The sequence below is a fragment of the Micromys minutus genome, assembly GCF_963924665.1.
Source record: "Micromys minutus genome assembly, chromosome: 1".
Taxonomy (NCBI): domain Eukaryota; kingdom Metazoa; phylum Chordata; class Mammalia; order Rodentia; family Muridae; genus Micromys; species Micromys minutus.
Window position 1 is genome coordinate 232204760 of NC_137969.1, and position 19278 is coordinate 232224037.

Sequence of the window (19278 nt, forward strand, 5' to 3'; positions counted from 1 at the left end):
TTTGCTTCTGTCCCAAGTCTATGCATGTGAGACTTGTGGGAGAATTTTCTGGCTTTTCCCTTTCTTGACATTTTCATTTTTTTCCTATATATTTTACAGAGCAGAAGTTTTGTCTATATAATTGTACCTTTGCATCAAACTTCTACTAAGGAGTTGATGAATCTTATTTTCTTTTAATATTTTAAGTGTCACTTGATATCTGCTGCTAATAGTAAGCACTATCATCTACTAATCTGCTAATGGTGTTGGATCGGTGCTCTCCTCATGTCACTTAATCTTCTCAAGTTCAGGACTTAAAAGTTATTATTTTTTCCTACTACATTTCAGGTAAAATGAGGCTAAAAGAGGAAGTGATTTGTACAAAGAAAGAAAAAGAAAGCCCCACAATTTCCAAGGCAAGATGTAATTTGTAGCCCTGCGTCAAGATGATTTTGTGAACCATTGATGATTGTGCCTTTTCTTGGGAATTTTAGCTCAGTCTTGGAGTTTTCTCTGGGCTATACTTGAATGCCAATGCCTGAAGACTGGGCAAGTACTTTGTTTATATAATTGAATAGTGAATATATACTGCCCAAGTGAAAGCAGAGAAAGAGTTCCTCAGAGTTAGAAGGAATAGTTGCTACAAAGTTATGATTTGAATGAATCTCATGAATGACCTTCATACACACACACACACACACACACACACACACACACACTCCACATGCTACTACTACTACTACTACTACTACTACTACTACTACTACTACTACTACTACCACTACTACTACTACCAGTACGTGACATTCCAAAACTGTGACTTTGTGCTATAGGGTTGATCAATACCTAATTTCTTTGAAAATGCAAATTCTTCTGAACAGGTAAATATTCTGTTTGTCACATGTGCTCATTAAACACTTGCAACAGAAGAAAATATGGAGATAGACAATATGGAAAGAGTTTTACTTTAATCTGGCTTGGCAAAAGGGTAACAATATGTCCATACGAACAAGACCTAGTGGGGAGTACTATACAGTGAGAACATGTTCCCTGTTGCTCTCTGTTGCAAAAGATGCTCCTCCTCCCTCAGAATTCATTGGTGATAGAATATGTTAAACAATTTGAGGGAACTATACCCTCAAAGTGTGTTAATCTTGTTAAAATGCTGCAGCAGGCTCTCTGCTTCAGCAGAAGCGATTAAGGCTGTATCTTAAGTTCGCATGTTATTTTGATCATTTATTTCAAGTATGAATGATAGAAGACTAGGAATGCTAATATCCCAGGCCAAGGAAGTTGCTCAATCATTTGTTCTTTTTAAGGGGCACATATGTTTTGGACTTAGTTGGGTTTCTTATATCTGGGAAAGAAATGAACATAGAAAGCCCCACCTAGAGAAGCTAAAATCAGACATGAAGGAGAAACGATGTATAATGTCCATTCACGGTTTAGCACTTTCTAGCTTTGGGCCATTAGGAGATGAGAAGTCAGATGTGCTGTGCGGATTTTGACCAGATACTTGCAGGTCACAGTCAAGTGTACATGATCTTGGAGGACATATGGTAAGGCAGTAACAGGTCGTGGCAGAAGCTGAATGAAAGCTTGAAAGGCAACCAAATCTGGTCCTGAGCTTTGATTCTGCTACTCATCCTGGGCTGATTGCACAGCCTTTAACTCTTACTTTCCTACACCTGTAGAAAAGCAGTAATTATCTACCAGTGTTTTGTCGGGTCAAGGAGATGGTTCAGGTGAAAACATGATGCTCAGCATGGTATCCGGCTCTCCAAATTCATTTATTACTACTGTTAAAGCCTACAGTCATAGGACCAGTGGCAAACAGCTTATAAGGGAGCAAGTCAATTAGACAAGTTGAAAAAACAAAACAAAACAAAACACCTAGAACACTAGAAGAAACCTGACTGTCAGCAACCACCGAATACCTCAGCTTTACCTCCCTTTATGCAACTTGTGGATCAATGAAGACGAACCACAAGGCATGGCTCTTTTCTCACATCTCCAACGATGAGTGGATGTAGCTACAGCCGTGTCTATATCGTATTTGACAAAGAAAAGGAAATGCATGCTCCACAGAACTATGGCAAACCATCATTCCTGACTCTTCCTAAGTATGTGGAGAGTTGGAAACACCTCAGACCTTAAGAAAATAAGCCTCTATTTGTGTTTGTTTACAATTAACTATATTGACAATGCTTAGACTTCTGTATGGATGAACGCTTATATATATCTCTTCACAGTGCTGCGTGTAAAATTTAAATCTATGCGTTTCAAAGGAGAAGGCGAATGGGTTTGCTGACAGCCAAGGAGGGTCTTTGTGGGGCTAATCCTGTCTACACTGGGGTAGGTATGAGGTTAACAGGTTGAAGGCTGGTGAGACTAAAGAGAACCTTAGATAGAGAGCAGTTCAACACTTACCAACAGCAGTGTGGACTCACAGAGACTGGAGGGCACTTTATAGAGCAGGACCTTCTCATGCTCAGGGATTCTTTTCATTGTTCGCTTTATTTATCCCTACCTGCGCACACAGTTCTCAGATTTATTAACAGCACTGTCAAATCCTCTGCAACCATCAGGGAGAGAAATAAAGAGGACCAGGATAATTCCCTCCTCCCCCCTCTCTCTTTCTCTCTCTCTCTTTCCTCTTGCCTTCCCAATTCTGTGTTAGGATATTCCAGATTAATTCCATAGTGGGTTAGCATTTCCTTTCTGTTCTCCCTTCTTGTTTAATGCTTTTAATTATTTTGATGCTGTTGTTTTTCCCTAGCTTGGAACACAGTGGCAAAGGTGAGCTTGAGAGAGATAAACTGTCCACTGCCGATAAGGCCTTCAGGAGATAGGGCTGCAGTCATTAAACAGCTTATTCCTTTCGAGTAATGGAGTCCATACCTTTGCGGGCGAAATAAAAAGAGAAAGTCAGTGAACAAGAAAGTTATAAAGTTCTCAGATCTAGTCATGAACACTGAACATTGAATGACCTGCATGGAGAAGAATTTTCAATGGCAGATGTTGCCCAGTACCTGCTCATGTACCACTGAAACTTGAACACAAATGGATGTATGCAGGGGACATGTGCAAAAAAAGGAAGCCTGGGAAAAGGGAATCAACTGGGAACTAGGCAGCCAGTGTCTATCAAATCAAACTTCCAAAGTGTCCCATGTTGTATTTCTGTCACATATTTATTTTGTAACGAGTTAGGTGGAAGTCAGAGACCTCAGATTCCAGTCTGGGCTGTCATTCCTTTAACTCCATGCAAACCTTGCATTATGCTTGGCATGTAAAAACAAGTAGAAAATCTGGGAGGCTGCTGCTGTTTCAATTCTGTCTTATCAGTACGGTCTCTGAAGTGGAAAGTGAAAGTGTTCCTTAGACTCGACTGTGAAAATCCCCTAATTCTTTTCTCCATGAGTTCCTTGAGATACATCCTGAGTTTGGGTTCTAGGAACTCACCCATATAGCCTGTCTTTCATAAGCTTCATAGTGGAATATTTTTGCTCTTAAAAGCAAATAGTGGCTATCCCCTGGGGTGGCACTACAGAAATAGATGGAATAGTAACTATCTATGTGTATGATTCATTATTTTCAGACCCCATTCACACTTTACAGTCACCTAGTTTAAGGACCTTCTTTCCCTACCTTAACCTCCAGTAAAAATAACAATATTTTAAAACCTAACAGGGCTCTTCTACTATAGACCTAGTATGTGACAAGTGTTCTTGCTAAAGCTTGCTGGATGCATGATTAAATGCTCAAACTAGTAACTGAAACCTTTCAAATAATGCAACCAGCCATATTATTGGCTCTAATTGGTGTCAAGGGCAATGATGGTTAAACATAGAGATGTTCCCATAGCAATGGTGGACATATAGGGTATGCGATATGATCATATTAGGAGTTCCTATGGCTCAGGTTGAATGAGCTATTAGAAGAACTTTGCTGTCCAGATGAAAACCCCTAGAGGTTCTAGATTCCCACAGTTGGTCTGCTTGGCTACTGAGCTTAAACTATTGACCTCCATAGAAATCCAAAATTATTGCAGTAGAAGGAGCATTCTGAATGCCTTCATGGTCATTATGACTCTATTTGGATGACCTTGAGTCTTTCAAACTTCAGTTTTCCTTCTTCAACATTACAGATATCAGTCAAGTTCCAAGAATATTATAAAGGGAATGTTCGTATAATACTGACAGAGATAAAGTCTCTGCATTATAGTCAGGATTACAGTTGGGAGACAGCATCAGCACCATCACCCCATTTCAGGTGCTATGGTTATTTCCTTGCATCTTAAATCCTAATACTAATGCCTATTATTCTAGGATTGTTGTAGATTCGAAAACACAGCCCTTTTTAAACCCTTTTGCTGTATTTCATAGAACACCAGTAAGTCTTAGCTCTTTTCAGTCCACTTTATTTTCTCTCACCTTCTTTTATAGAATCAGCTGAGATGAATGGGGTCTGGCTACTCATTTGTAAATTTGCCCAATGTCATTAAAAGAACCCAGAAGACCCACGAAATCGGTGGGCTCTGTGTGAACTGAGGTGGCAGTACTGTGTGTGTGTGTGGGGGGGGGGGGTGATGGGGAAGATCAGCTCTCTGGGATGGAAGCCCTCTCTACACCTGAGTGCCCAGAGGCTTCGGTTAGGAACCACTCTACTTTCTGCCTGTGCTTGCAATTATCTGAGTCATCCCCGAGGGGACAATTATTTGCATAAATCATTCCATACAGCATAATTAGCTACTTATCATACAGAGGACACTCGTGATTCCAAATTTAAACAATTAGAAAACAAATGCTGTTGATTCCTCACAATGTATGATGATAATTCATGAGAGCCTGAAGACTGGGAGGTACCATGAAATTCCAGAGCCCTCTGAAACCTCAAGTGATTGTTTATAAGATGACGTTTTCCAAAGTTCATGGAAAGCAATCACTTAAAGTGTCACATACCACAACACTGTTTATTTCTTATATAATCAATGTAATTATTAGTTCTTTAGAATCCCAGAATGCAAAGATGAAACTTGCTAGAACCCATAACTAATAAAAACATCTCACAAATGGAAACTCCTTGTTTTCTGTCAATGAGTCTAGAATTAGTGGTTCTCAACATGTGGGTCATATTCGATGTTTAACACACAATTCATAACAGTAGCAAAATTGCCGTTATGAAGTAACAACAAAAGTACTCATATGGCTCCTTGTAATACAACATAAAGAACTGTATTAAAGGGTCATAGCATTAAGAAGGCTGATTGAGAGTTCTGATTTCTGCCGCATTGCTTTTTTTTCTTCTGACACATGATGGAGGAATGATAAGGCACCCTCTCTGTGACGTGGACTGACCCTATTTTAGCACTAAAAGTCCCATGTCTTAGGAATTTTTAACATTCCAGAGACATTGGGATGATTGATGGCTGTACTTGAAACATTTGGTGAATTGCTTTTCAATGGAGCACTATGATTTTCTAATATAAAATTTATGAGCACACAATCATACATAGTAATGGATTTGAGAAAAAGGCATTTATATACAAGTATATCAGGTACTTTGATCATATCCATGCTGTAGTTCTCTTTCTCCTCCTAGACTTTATGGAGATCTATAAAATCATGTATGCATATGGGATATAAGGTAGGATGGAATAATTAGGGAGAAAGAATAAGGGGTCTGGGGAAAATACCATGATTTCTTTCAGCATGTGACAGCACACAGTGAGAGGTTCTCTGACTCAATGTGTCTTTTAAATTTATTATTTCATATAATAACATTAACAAATTTGTCTGTCAACCCCATCATTTTATTAAGGGTAGAAAATTCTAAACTCTGAGTCTGGAGGTAGCTAAATGATTAGGGACATTGGTTGTTCTTTCAGAGGACCTGGGTATGATTTCTAGAACGTTTATGATGGCTAATCACCATTTATAATTCAACTTCTAGGGGATTCAGGGTCCTCTTCTGGCCTCCATAGGTACAGTAGATAGATGGAAAACATGCATACATTCAGGAAAAACAGCCATGCATGTAAAATATAAAAGGGGGAGAAAGAAGGGAGGGAGAGTAGAGGGACAGTTGGGAAGAAAGGGAAGGAAGGAAGATTGGAAGAGAAAGAGAGAGAGAGAGAGAAGCAAACCCTAGTTTGAATGATAGATCAACTGGTTAAAAGCTTACTGTGTAAACATGAAGACCAGAATTCAGAATTCAACTTCAGGGCCACATGTATAGAGCTGAATATAGGATTGCTCGCCTGTAATCTCAGTTCAGGGGAGGCAGAGACAAGAGGTTCCCGTGGGAATTCTAGCTATTGGCTAGTTCCAAGCCAATGAGAAATCCTGTCTCATAAAACAAGATGAATGGCCATCTCAGGAATGACTATACATTTAGTTCTGTGTATGCTAGCACCCCAGGTGCATGCAGTACCCGTAGAGACCAGAAGAGAATGTTGGATTCACTGGGACTGTCATTCACTTTGAGCTGTCACGCGGAAACCAAGAATTGAACCCCTGGGTCATCTGGAAGAGCAAAAAGTGCTTTTAACCATTGAGGAATCTCCCCACCCCTCCTTACTTTTCTAATTGTATCATTAAGTATAAGTCTGTGAAGTATAGAATTTTTATAAGTTTTATTTTTATTGCACAGTATTATACTGGTGACCAGGTACCTGTGTAATCTTGATCTTTATTTTATTCGGTAAAATACACATTTAGTCTAAAAGAGACTAAGATTAAGTTTCTAAGTCTCTCAGTTAGAGAAAAAGATTCCTTAACTTCCTCCTGGACTTCACTTTATAGACAGACACATTGCTAATGTCGTCTGGGGATTGTGAGATGCCGGGGAAACGAGCTACCAGGCCTTGTTTCCTTAAGTCTTAGATAATGGCTTGATGTGTCTTAATCAAGTCTCTTTACTTTTCCTTGTTCTAAATCATTTACCTACAAACTGTAGCCTAAAACCTTATCCAACTGGGGATAGACACAAATACAGTTCCTCTAACCTGTGATTGCCTGTTCAGAATCTTCGTGCCAGAGATGAGATAGTCCAATCACGGTTTGCATTCTTAAAGTCATAGATGAAAACACATAATAATCCTGGCACTCAGGAGACAGAGGTGAGGGAGTGATGTCAGGGTGAGTCCAGCCAGGGATATAAAGAGAAATCCTATCTCAAAACAAAGAAATAAAATGTTACTAGTATTTCAGTAGAAGGTTAAGATTTGAGATTTATGACTATAATATAAAATATTGTATCTGTCACACTTAGTGTATGAGCTATAAGACTAAAATAATGTTTTAGAGTCTTATCCCACATTTAAATTGCAAATCAGCCAGCTTATTTTGCCTCAACAGCTTCTTTGGCCCAAGTGCTGAGTGTATATGTCTAACAGGGCCTTTTTGCTCAGAGTCCAGCTGTTTCGCTTTGTAATGGGTTATCTGCAAACGGGCAACACCCGAAAGTGTTCTGTGAATCTTTCTGACTTAGGAATTGCTCTTTTAGGTTCAGAGTCTAAAGAAAAGATGTCCTAGTTTATACTCTCATGAGATTTTTCTTAACACTTACATATTTTAAGCTGTACAGATACACAGAGTGGTCACGATTTTGCCTGTCGTCTATGTGTTTGTTCATATCCGAACATGTGTGGCTAATGTATGGAAGTGCTGACATCCCAGTCTTTGAGCTTTGTAGAGGATGCTCAGACTTTACAACATGAGCATGAAAGTGGCTTCAGATATGTAGCCCTATGAGCAAATGTGTGTTTAGAAACTGCTGGCTGAAAAGAAACCTCAGTTAGGAAAGTTCATGCTCTCCAAGCATGAGGCCCTGAGTTCAATTTCTGGGAAAGGGCAGGCTTTGCAATGTCACACTTATTTTGTCAGTTCCAACCAGCTTAGCCTACTTAGTAATGTCTCTGCAAGTGAGGAATGACAGCCTATGTTATCTTCTGGTGACTCATGCACATATACAGGTACATTTGCACATGTACCAAAATACACACATACATACACACATACATACATACACACACATAAATACATACACACAAACACACACAGAGACACATACAGGATAAGAGTTTTACACAAAGTAGTCAATTCTTTTTTTTTTCTCTCTTACAACTTTATTTTAAAAAAGAGGGATACATATACAGATTTTTAAAGGCATTTTGGCATAACACTATATGAATATTTTTGGCAGTACTTAATTCTTTTAGAGGTTTTGTAGCATGAATTGAAATCCCACTAGTTACCATAAGCATAAAGTACATGAAGGATAGAACATAACAAGGAAATAGTCAGTTTTCTTGGTGAAAGCAACTTTTTTTTTTGGTTCATATGCAGCAGAGGATAACATTCTCTGGCTTTTTGTCCAGTGAAGGCTCATGCAATTTTTGGTATCCAAAGATCATTATGTTTAACCTATACATACCAAGAAAACTCTGTTTCCATGTTACATTCTGTTCTACATGAACTTTATGCTTATGATAACTAGTGGAATTTCAATGCATGCTATCAAACCTCTAAAAGAATTGCCAAAGTAGTCAACTCTTATCAAGGAGTCAGTGTAGCCCAATGGAAAGAGTGTGGTCTTTGGAGTTTGGCCTTTATTTGTATTTAGAATCAGGGTCTTACTAGCTGTGGTTTTATAAGAGGATTTAATCTCTCTGAATTTAAGTTTATTTATTTATAAATTAGGGCCAATAAAATATTTTCTTGCTAAGAATGTTGAGGGCTACATTAGAAACATATCAAGAATACCACATGGCAAGATTTCACCTTCATTTGACATATGAGTACATAGATATGCTATAGCTATTAATATGTTGGTTTTAGTCGGCAACATTTGAATTCTTGTACCCTTTAACTCACTACAAGGGGCTTTGGCTAATTTCCATCAAATATTTTAAATATAATCTTTGTTCTACTGGCACCTTTTCTATATGTAAAAGACTGAAGTACAATAAAACACACACACACACACACACACACACACACACACACATGCACTTTTTATACTATAGCCAAATAAATCTGCTTTTAAGAAGGATTAAAGCTATCTGAGACAAAGAAGTGGTGAAAATAGAACAATATTCTAGTTTTGTATACAATATTGGTACTATAATTGAATTTGGGATCAGTGAAGGCAGTTTGCCTTTTATTTAGGCTTCCTGAGTCACATTGGTGATTTTTAATGTCCTTTCCAGGACTTGACCTCCTCTGATAGACTCGACCCTCCCTGTTTTTTATTCAGAGCCCCTCCTTAATTACTGTGGGCCATTATCTTTCCATACTTGGGAACCTAAGAATAAAGCAGTTTGAGTTTTTAACCAGCATCACCAGCATCTCCTCACTGCTATGTCTTTTTTTCTTGAGACGAGGGAGATGCATAGTTAGTTCTAGAAAGAAAGCCTGGCTCGGGCTTCCAGGATTTGTGTTTCTTCTTTGGCAAAGGTCCTCTAGTTTGTGTCTCTGAGCGGGACTTTAATCACCTGGGCTCAGGCTTGGCACCGCAAGCTTTAGGAGTATTGCAGAAATGGTAGATTAGCCACATTTAACAAAATAGAAAGTTTTCATTGTGTCATAAAAAGCTGTATTGATCTTGTCCAGGCATCGACTCCAGGGCCTTTTAACAAACCACTGTGTCTAGACTTTCAGGCTAGAGCCCACAGTGAGAACAAAAAGGGGACTGGCCTGCAGGCTGCCCTCTCTCCTCTGCAGGAAAGGCTGGAGAGGAGCTACCAATACAGCTTTCTCAGTGCGGCACTGCCTAAAGGACTACCATAATTTTATTCTGCTGTGGGGAAAAGAAAAAGAGTTGTGGCAGGTGTCCAGGTGACAGACATCCCATATGCCAACTTATCTGGCTTTAAGTGTTTGCTACAGAAGTCTTACACAGTAGCAAGTTCTTTGTCTTAGTCTATGCCAAGACTTCTAACCGTCAACATTGTATCTCTTTGCCACTAAGAAAGTCAGGCTGAGCTCTGGGGTGCCAAGGGCCCCAGCAAAATGCGAATGCTATACACAGCAAGAGGAACACAAGTGGGAAATGGTGACTGGGAGTCATGGATCAATTCAACTGCATTTCTGTGTGATTCGCTGTAACTTTTGCCTCTTGGGGCCCACATGGCAGATTTAAAAAAGGATGGGAAATTGATACAGAGTATGACTGATTCATTCACACCATGTATAAAATAACCAGATAATCATCCAAGATCTGGTAAGAGAGGTAATTAGGTATTTTATTAGAATCATCTTCAGAGATTTTAATGTTTAAAAATATCAAATACTCATCATTATAAAGTATGTTATTATAGTAAAAGTTATTATTGACATAATTTACCCCTCAGATTGAAGAACTTTTAATACCCTGCCTCCTTTGCTATGTGTCTTTTCATGAAGACTTTGGCTAGGATGACAATATAAGGGTAATATAATGTATGTCTTTATCCTAGCATTCATGAGGATAAGGGAAGAGGATAAAGGAGAGTGTGGGCTGGGTAGGAAACCCCGTTTCACAAGGAAGACTCAGTTGTGGTCCCACTATTTTCCCCCTCCTCTGCAGTATCCACTACATACAATTAATAAGCATATCCCTACATGTTTTCTGTTCTTATTACTAGAAATAATATAACAGTGAGCCACCACTATTCATGGAAGCTGCATTTTTTATTTATACCCTCCTATATGTTATATTTATTACTCTTTCGCCATTTTGGGTTTCATAAAGAAAACTATTGAGCTCGCTGTAAGTGTTCTTAGCGCCTGTGCTTCCTCAGTGGTTCCCTCTAATTCTGTTACCACACTTTCTTCTTTCATGAGATGAATTTCTTAACTTCTAAAACGTGTTAATGCCTCCCAACACCTCATTTACTCTGGATACTTACTTTGTTTGGTTTTCTGTTGCTATGAAGAGACGACATGACCTCAGCAGCTCTTATAAAGGACAACATTTAATTGGAGCTGGCTTACATTTTAGAGGTTTAGTGCAGTATCATTATGGCCAGAAGCTTGACAGCATGCAGGCAGACATGGTGTTGGAGGAGGAGCTAGGAGTTCCTTATCTGGATCTATAGGCAATGAGGAGAGACAGTGAGTGAGCCAGTAGGCCTGGTTTGGGCTTCTGAAACCTCAAAGCCTTCTCCCAGTGACATGTTACTCCAACAAAGCCACCCTTCCTAATGGTGACACTTCCCACAGGCCTGTGGGGCTATTTTTATTCAAACCACCAAGATGCTCATAGTGGAAAGGCTTTCTTATGATCATACTCACAGACGGGCTGCTTCTTATAACCCTTTATACTCGAACTTTTAACAGCTAAAATGTAATCTCTGGCAAAGACTCATGATCAGCTTTCTCCCATGTGCCTATGAGATGCTCATCACACTGAATTAGAATTCTGCGTTTGTGGGGATGTTCTCAACAGATGTGAGAGCTAGTATTTCTAAGACTGGGAACTGAGCCAACGGCGTGGTGGTCTTCATGATGTGTTAGTTATTTTTGTGTGGTTGTGACCAAAATACTCAGCACAAATGGTTTAAGGGAGAAAATACTTTTTATTTTAGCTCATATTTGTAAGAATCTCCATCAATCACGGATGGAGAGGCATGGGGTAGGATGGCACAATTTATCCCAGCTGGATGTGTGATAAAGGCTGCTTGCCTTTTGTCAGACCAGGAAACAGTTGCTGCCTCCTAATGGTCCTACAGTCCCCAACCCCCACCTCCCAAATAACATTATTGAAGAAGAATTCAAATTATGAGCCAGTGAAGGGGGTATATCAAACTCCACCTATAACCCATGCCTCATATCAATTGTATAAATGATACACATTGGTTATTTTCACTAGAAAGATTAACAAATAAACCATTAGAAAAATTAAGGAAAAGCTACATTCCTGTAGATTTCAGCAAAATGTAAAACTGATAGTGAGATCCAAGTCTTCCAATTCGAAGTCTTTATCATCAAGACCCATGCATCCAATTAATAGTTAAACTATATGGGGTGTCCCCTTAGTGTGACCATGTAAGTCCCTGGCACTTCAACAAACATTCAAAACAATTTAACATTAGGGTTTTTCTTTTTTTGTAAAAGGTACCTCATTATTTCTCTCTCCTGGGACTCATGTGCATTTGGTACTTGGTACATCACCAGCACGGGGCATACCTGCTCAACCCTTTATTTCTTGCAGCGATGAACAAAAATTTAAATGTATCAGAATGCAATTGAGAGCAATGCAGACTTCAGGATGCCATTAGCTTTCTAGTGATTTCAGTGAAGCGTGGTTTTCCTGGCCATTCTTTCATGGACTGGGGGAGCGTTCCTCTCCAGGATGCTGGCTGTTTATTTTCTAAGTGACAACTTGATTTACTGTTTCTGCTCTCATCGCTTCCAAGAAGCCTCTGCAGGATGGTGAGTGACCAGGCAGTGTGCAAAAGTCCATTTATTTCTCTCCTGCATCTTCCCCACAACAGTCTAAGGATAAGTGTTGGAAATGGCCTGAGGAGTCCAGATTTCTCTTGTGCTCTTTTGTCCTGAGGCTTGCTCATAGTGACACAAATACTGTCTGCTGGTACCCTTTGTTCTGAACCCCCCCCCCATGGGATGTGGCAGGCAAAGGATTCCACTGGTTTTCTTTGGGGGGGGGGCAGTGTCTCTGCAAGTTGGGTCTGTCTTCGTGCTTTGTTTGGTCTTAAAAAGACACAAGCAGTCATGACTTTCATCCTGAACCAGAGGTGCAGTCCTGTAAGCTTTCTGACCAACATGAGGCTCTGTCCTTGCTCAGATTTTAGTGATCTGTGCTGCTAAGTGAAGCCCAGTGGATATCTGTCTAGCAAATGCTCATCCTGTAAATAACAATGCATACAAATCTAACAGGCCTTTGGGTGTGGTTTGTTAGGTTCCCAACCTTGAAAGGCCTTTAGAGTGGAGAATTCTGGTTCTTAAGTTGGTTCTTTAGTATGTTGCATTGGAAAAGAAACAGAACCACCACAAAAAATCTGTGCTGCCTGCTGATTAGCCTGTTCTAGCCCAAGGCACCTTTCCAAATGAGTGGATGTGAAGTCCTTTTCCATTCATGTTCTGTCCCCTAGCATCAGGCAGAAGACTTGTAAATTTCTCAGCTCCACTCTGCCTGCAGCTGTGCTTGCCCTGCTTTGGACTCCTTGATCATCGGCCAGAGAAGCCAAGTGATCTGTGAATTCCCAACTAGGGAAGCCATTACTTCCTATTGTGGGCACTGGGAGGAAGCCTTACATGGCCTCTGCTGCTTGTGGAGTTGGATGAAATGAGACTGCAGACCAGTCTGAGGCCCAGGCCAGCCCTTTGTCTAGCAGGGAGAGCAGCAACAGTCCATGTGCTTTTGTGCCTCATTAGTTCTGGGTGGGCCAAGCCAGGATGGGCAGCCAGGGTTATCTTTGCATCATTGCAGACTGAAGTACTTTGAGGCTGTGTGAGGCCAATTTGAAGGACAAAGCATGGCTTGATGTGCAGTTTCCTCTCCCAGGCTCATTAGGAGGAGGGCCGGCTCCAGAGCTGTCTGGAGCACAGCAGGTGTTTTGCTCAAGGCCACTGGTTTTAGCCACTCTGGAGGGGGTTGCATTTTAATAAGCTCTTTCAAGTTTCTTGACTTTTTTCCCACCAGAGAATTTAGAAGAAACTTCAGCCTCCTCCCTTGCTTCCTCCTTTCCTGGGTGGTCCTTCACACATCACTATTACAGATCCCCAGCCCCCTGGCAGGTTGAACTTCATCACCTCACACAGTGCATGCTCTGCACCTGTCCTGAGAATCTGAGGCACATGAAGGCTTCCGTGGAAGAGCAAAAGCAGTGGGTGAAGAATCAACCCCAGGACTGTGGGGCTTAGAAGTACCACTTGCTACTGTCCTGGATAATACACTCAGGTGCCCGCACCTCTATCTTCGCACAGGGTCTCTACTCCATCTCTTTGGTATAAACACATCAAATGATCTCATGGGCTGCAGAGAAAAGAGAAATAACAGTTAAGATAGCATTTGGAAATTTGTTACACGTGGAGAAAGCTGTAAGCATCTGCTTCCAAAACGCTCTAAGTCTCTCCATACCCAGTCCAAGTGTATTTCTCATTTGAATATCCCCTCAACAATACAGTGTCATTTTCCTTAGAGGTTTTTGCTAGGGACACTTTTTGTCTTTCTTTTCATTTCCAGTAAAATTCCAGTAAACTCCACTTCACGAATTTTACAGTGGGTTAGGAAAGGAGTTCAACTGTGTTTTCTAAAGTTGTGCAATTGTTTAGCACTAACAACTGAGCTCCTTTCATTCTTATCAGTAAAATATTCGATGAGCCAAGCTTGATATGCATGTCTTGTAACCCTAGCATTGTGGAGGCAGAGGTAGAAGGATCATAAGTTCCTTCTATCTTTGGCTACTAATATTATGAGCTGGAGGATATCATTAGCCTATGCGTCAAAACTATAATAACTAATCATCAATTCCCAATGACTAGCTATCTATCTACCAACTATCTATCTATCTATCTATCTATCTATCTATCTATCATCTATCAATCAATCAATCTATCTATCATCTATCTATCTATCTATCTATCTATCTAATCTATTGATCCACCCATAACTGTATAGATATTGGTGTATGTGTGCATGTATGTGTGTGTGTGTGTGTGTGTGTGTGTGTGTGTGTGTGTGTGTGTGTGTGTGTGTTGATCTACAGATATAGTTGGGGTTTCAATATACCAAGCCACAGAGTCACATTTCTGGTTGTTCATAGTAAAGTGTCACATTGGGTATGTTTAATTACTTTGGAATTTCTCTAAGAGTCATTATTCTATGAATCACTAGTTGGATGTTGTCCATTTTGGAATTGTGGAGAAGAGAGTTGAATAAATCCTTGCTAATGCTATGTATATGTCAGAACTCCAGTCAGCAAGCTATTTGAAAGACCCTCATATCTTCCATAAACTGATGTAAAACCTCCAGCTATACATATTTAGATTCCATCTAGTGTTTAATCAATTGGACACTTACAAATAATGGCTAAGTGATTTGCTGTCGTAAGGAGTTGAGCTCTGCTTTTCACATAGTGACAATAACATTTTTTATTTTAACACTTACACCATGGATAGTAAACTTTGGCACGACATTACTTGATATTGCTTAGATGGATCTCAACAGCCCATTAGCTGTGTTAGTGCCTTCTTCCTTGCCAAGCCAGAGCCCTGTGCTAAGCTGCTGTGTGCTGTGTTTCATAATTTGCTGCATTCATTTTCTCCACCTGGTTAGCCTGAATACATACAAGGTGACTGCATTATCTTTTCAACCCCCATCCTCACTGTTAAGCATCATGTATAGAAAATAAATTTTGGGCACTGTAGCCTTTTTTACCAACTGGAGAATTGAATCAACTCAGAAATATATTGTGTCACTATCTGGTTCTGACTTTTTGATTATGTTGACAGTCAGCCCAGTATGGTTTTCAAGGAGATAAGAGTGTGCCGGAGTCACAGCTACTGGAACAAATTAAGATAGGTCGGGCTTTTGGGCAAAAAATAATCTCCACTGTGAGTGTGCAGCAGGATACTTTTCTAAAAGTCCTTCTCTGTCTCCTTCTTAGCCTTTATTTGCTTGGAGAGACCGGGGTACGCATTGTCAGGTCTCTCAAAACTCAGGCAGAATAAATCCCAGGAATTACAACTAAAACACAATTTCTTATCTACAGTATGTTGCTGAGAAGACCGCTCAGCTGTCTATTGTTTTTACTGGACACCTGCTGGAATGAGGTAGCTGGGTCATTGGGTTACCATTGGTGATCACCTCCTCTAGCCCAGGGAAGAGGAAAACTGAACAAATTCACCAGTGAGAGTTCAGGAGGAGTGTGAACTGCTTCAACAATCTACATTAGACATGGGCCACTGAAGACAGTGGGCTGTTTAAATTTTTCCGTAAAATATTAGCACAGATAAATATCTGATTTACATCGACCCGTTCCCTCTCACAATGATTTTTATATATTATTTATTTATTGTGGTATTATCTTTGCTCTGGTAATGCTTCTATTTGTTTATCCTTTTATGGCCTTACACATTAAAAAAATAATTTCTCCTATTTTAATTATACTCTGAGATCACATTGGGAAAGTAAGCATTTATTTATTTATTTATCTATTTTATTTTGGTAAGCAGCTGTGGCTAACCTTGGAAGGGGGTAGTGGGTGGTGGCAGGCTTTACATAGTGTCAATTTGGCTCACAAGTCCACAGCTCCATAGAATCACTCACAGACTTAGAGAGGTTAGCTGGGAGCATGCAACATATTCTGAGTGATAATTGCAGGGACAGATAAAATCTAGAAGTCCTTCAAATCCTCATTATACTGTGTCATCCCGGCCACTCACTTATTCATAGGCATCACGTTTGTCCTTAATAAAATAAAGGCATTAAATTAGACAATCCCTAAAATACCTTATAATTTGAAAATATATTATTTTGATAGATTTCTCCTCTAATTATATAAAAAACATTAAGCATGCTCTGGTATGTTAAATAACATCCTGGTACCTTGCTGTTTTGTGTCAAGTCTTTCACCTTCGAAGGGTCCTCCATGATTAATGTAAAATCTGCATTGCTCTCCTAGCTCATTGGTTCTAGTTCAGTGGACACATTGTATAGCTCAGGTTTTCACAGAAGATGTCCCATAGCTTGCCATGTGTAGTAAGAAGCACCACCCAGCAGTTGTGCATGCCCTTTCCTGTATAGAAAGAGGTGAGTTTTGACCACTGCAAATGATTGTCTTCTGTTCTGGATCAGGGTCATTTCCAGGTTTGTTGTCTAGTTGTATTTTAACCAGTGTTTCTTCACTAAGGAGGGGAGACATAGTGACCATAGACAGAGCAATAGAGATTAGTCTGTGTATATTTCAAACACATAAATAGTGTCAAGTTTCTGCTTCATGGCCTTTTGAGGCTATTTTTGGTAAAATGTACCAGGTATAAATACATGCCTAGGGTTACTTGTTTGGTTATTTCATATATGTACATCAGATATACATATATTATAATACACACACACATATAATTTATAAGGATACACACACACATATATATATATGACTGAACATACATATGGATGAATACACACACATAAATAGCTGGACCTACACACACACATACACACACACACACACACACACACACACACACACACACACACACACATGGATAGAAACACACACATAGATATACACACATATATGGATGAATATGCACACATACATATTTATAGGTGGACACACAAATACCTGATATAGTTTGGCTATTGGTAAGCAGGTACATTTACTTATGACTAAGTGCACAGAAATATTCTGGTGGACATGTCACTGAGCACCTGTGTAGCACGTAGTACCTTCACTTCTTTAACCCTCAAGCATTTGTAGTCTTAATTCTTGCTTTCACAGTCTTGTGATCATAACACAACGTCATTATTAATGTAACTATTTATAGTGGGTTTTCTCTCTCAGCATAGTAAGAGTTCTACTTCAGTTTACTGCCATGTGATTAGAATATGTGTGCTTTACTTTGCGAAAGTGATTTGTGCAGGACTAAGATGGTTGATAGGGAAATGAGCTGAGGTGGATTTAGTTTTGGCTCATAAGGTTGGTAGTTTAGCCAAGGGGAAAAATAATCCCCCCAGCTCTGTTTGTAGCCCCCAATCTCTAAAGGGAAATTCTGCATCTACATGTATCTCATTGTCAGTTTTCTTTTATCACCTAAGTGCTTTTAAATAGCAGTTGACCAAGTCTGATAAGAAATAATACATCCCGAGTTTACCTAACAAGAAGACACATGTGCACTCATATGCTGCGTGCCAAAATTGTGAATCCAATAAATTGCAAATTGATCAAATTAGCTCTCTCCTATCTGAAAATACCTTTCTATCTATCTGGACATCTGGGCTTGAGTTTGCAAATGTGTGCCTCCTTGACAATAGGCCACCTGTCTGTTTCTCAGCCCATGATCTTTCCCAGTTCTCTTCCCAGGTTCAACTCTATCTTTAGTTACAAGGTATCTAGGATTAATGCATGTGGATATCCCTATGGACAGACACAGCAAGCATTGTCAGCGAGCTCTGTCTACTGATGTGTAGACACCTGCCTCATGTGTTTCTTTCGAAAACAGTGGTTCCAGAGAAGGTACCTACTCAAACAGACTTTGACTAGGGATTTTCAACCTTTGGTCTTGAACTGGAATAGAGATTGCAGTGTAATCCTGTCATGGTCTTGTTTTCCAGTGTGAGGGATAGGTGTGTAAAGCTAAGTTCCAATCAGGAAGGGACATTCTGAGATGAAACCTCTCATCTGCACAGAGCACAAAACCTCTTTGCTTGAGTCTTATGGTTGTGTAGCTCTCTGGCCAAGGCTCTACTGTGTTTTATCCTGTGCCCTTTCTCTCACCTGACATGCAGTCTAATCTTCTCCTTAGTAACCCAGCCACGTTCCTTCCACAGGGCTCCTGATTTTACCATAAGAACCACAGTTAGCTAGCTTTCTGATGGATGAAAATCAAAGCCAAATCTTTTTAGGGTAATTGATTTTAAATTATTGTTTAATAAAAGGTACCAAGAGCTAAGGAGTCCTTTGTTAAAAAGGACAGTTAATTATCTATTCTGAAGCAAATCTATTATAAGCATTTAAATACCATCATGGATGTACTGGGAGTCTGCCTTGACCATTTTGAATGAATTTTCCACTCAGGGTTTTCTTCCAGAACATTTAAAAGAAAGATAGCCCACTCCTTCAAGCTGTCGTGTTTTCTGTTGTGTGGACACATAGTTTCTCTATACTGAGCTCTTCTGTTTCCGCAGTTAAGTCAGAGGTGCCTAGAGCAATTCTTGCTCATCAAGGCCTAACCGCTTTGTCCTTTGCTTTACCTACAGCTCGAGAGGAGAACGTGGCCACCTTCCGCGGCTCGGAGTATCTGTGCTATGACCTTTCCCAGAACCCCATCCAGAGCAGCAGCGATGAAATCACCCTGTCCTTTAAGACCTGGCAACGCAACGGGCTCATCCTCCACACGGGCAAGTCGGCCGACTATGTTAACCTGGCTCTGAAGGATGGTGCGGTCTCCTTGGTTATTAACCTGGGGTCCGGGGCCTTTGAGGCCATTGTGGAGCCAGTGAATGGGAAATTCAACGACAACGCCTGGCATGATGTCAAAGTGACACGCAATCTTCGGCAGGTAATGGCCGGGGAACAGAGAGCCTGGAAGGCCCATCTTAGGCAGACACTTTGTGGGGCAGGTGACTGGT

General features: G+C 40.1%; 1 protein-coding gene across 16 annotated transcripts in view; it reads left to right on the forward strand.

Annotated features, from left to right (window-relative positions):
• NRXN3 (neurexin 3) overlaps positions 1-19278 on the forward strand; it is a gene marked incomplete at both ends in the record, with an annotated part of 1482596 nt that overhangs the window by 355917 nt on the left and 1107401 nt on the right. For 8 of the 16 annotated variants that reach the window (XM_080922163.1, XM_080922161.1, XM_080922179.1 and 5 more), the window contains one exon: positions 18930-19208. Coding sequence is in view for 8 of the 16 variants with exons in the window: in XM_080922177.1 (XP_080778303.1) it covers positions 18835-19208 (374 nt within the window). Of the gene's footprint in view, positions 1-18834; positions 19209-19278 lie in introns of those variants that run through there. The other 8 variants (XM_080922160.1, XM_080922175.1, XM_080922171.1 and 5 more) reach the window with 2 other exon arrangements.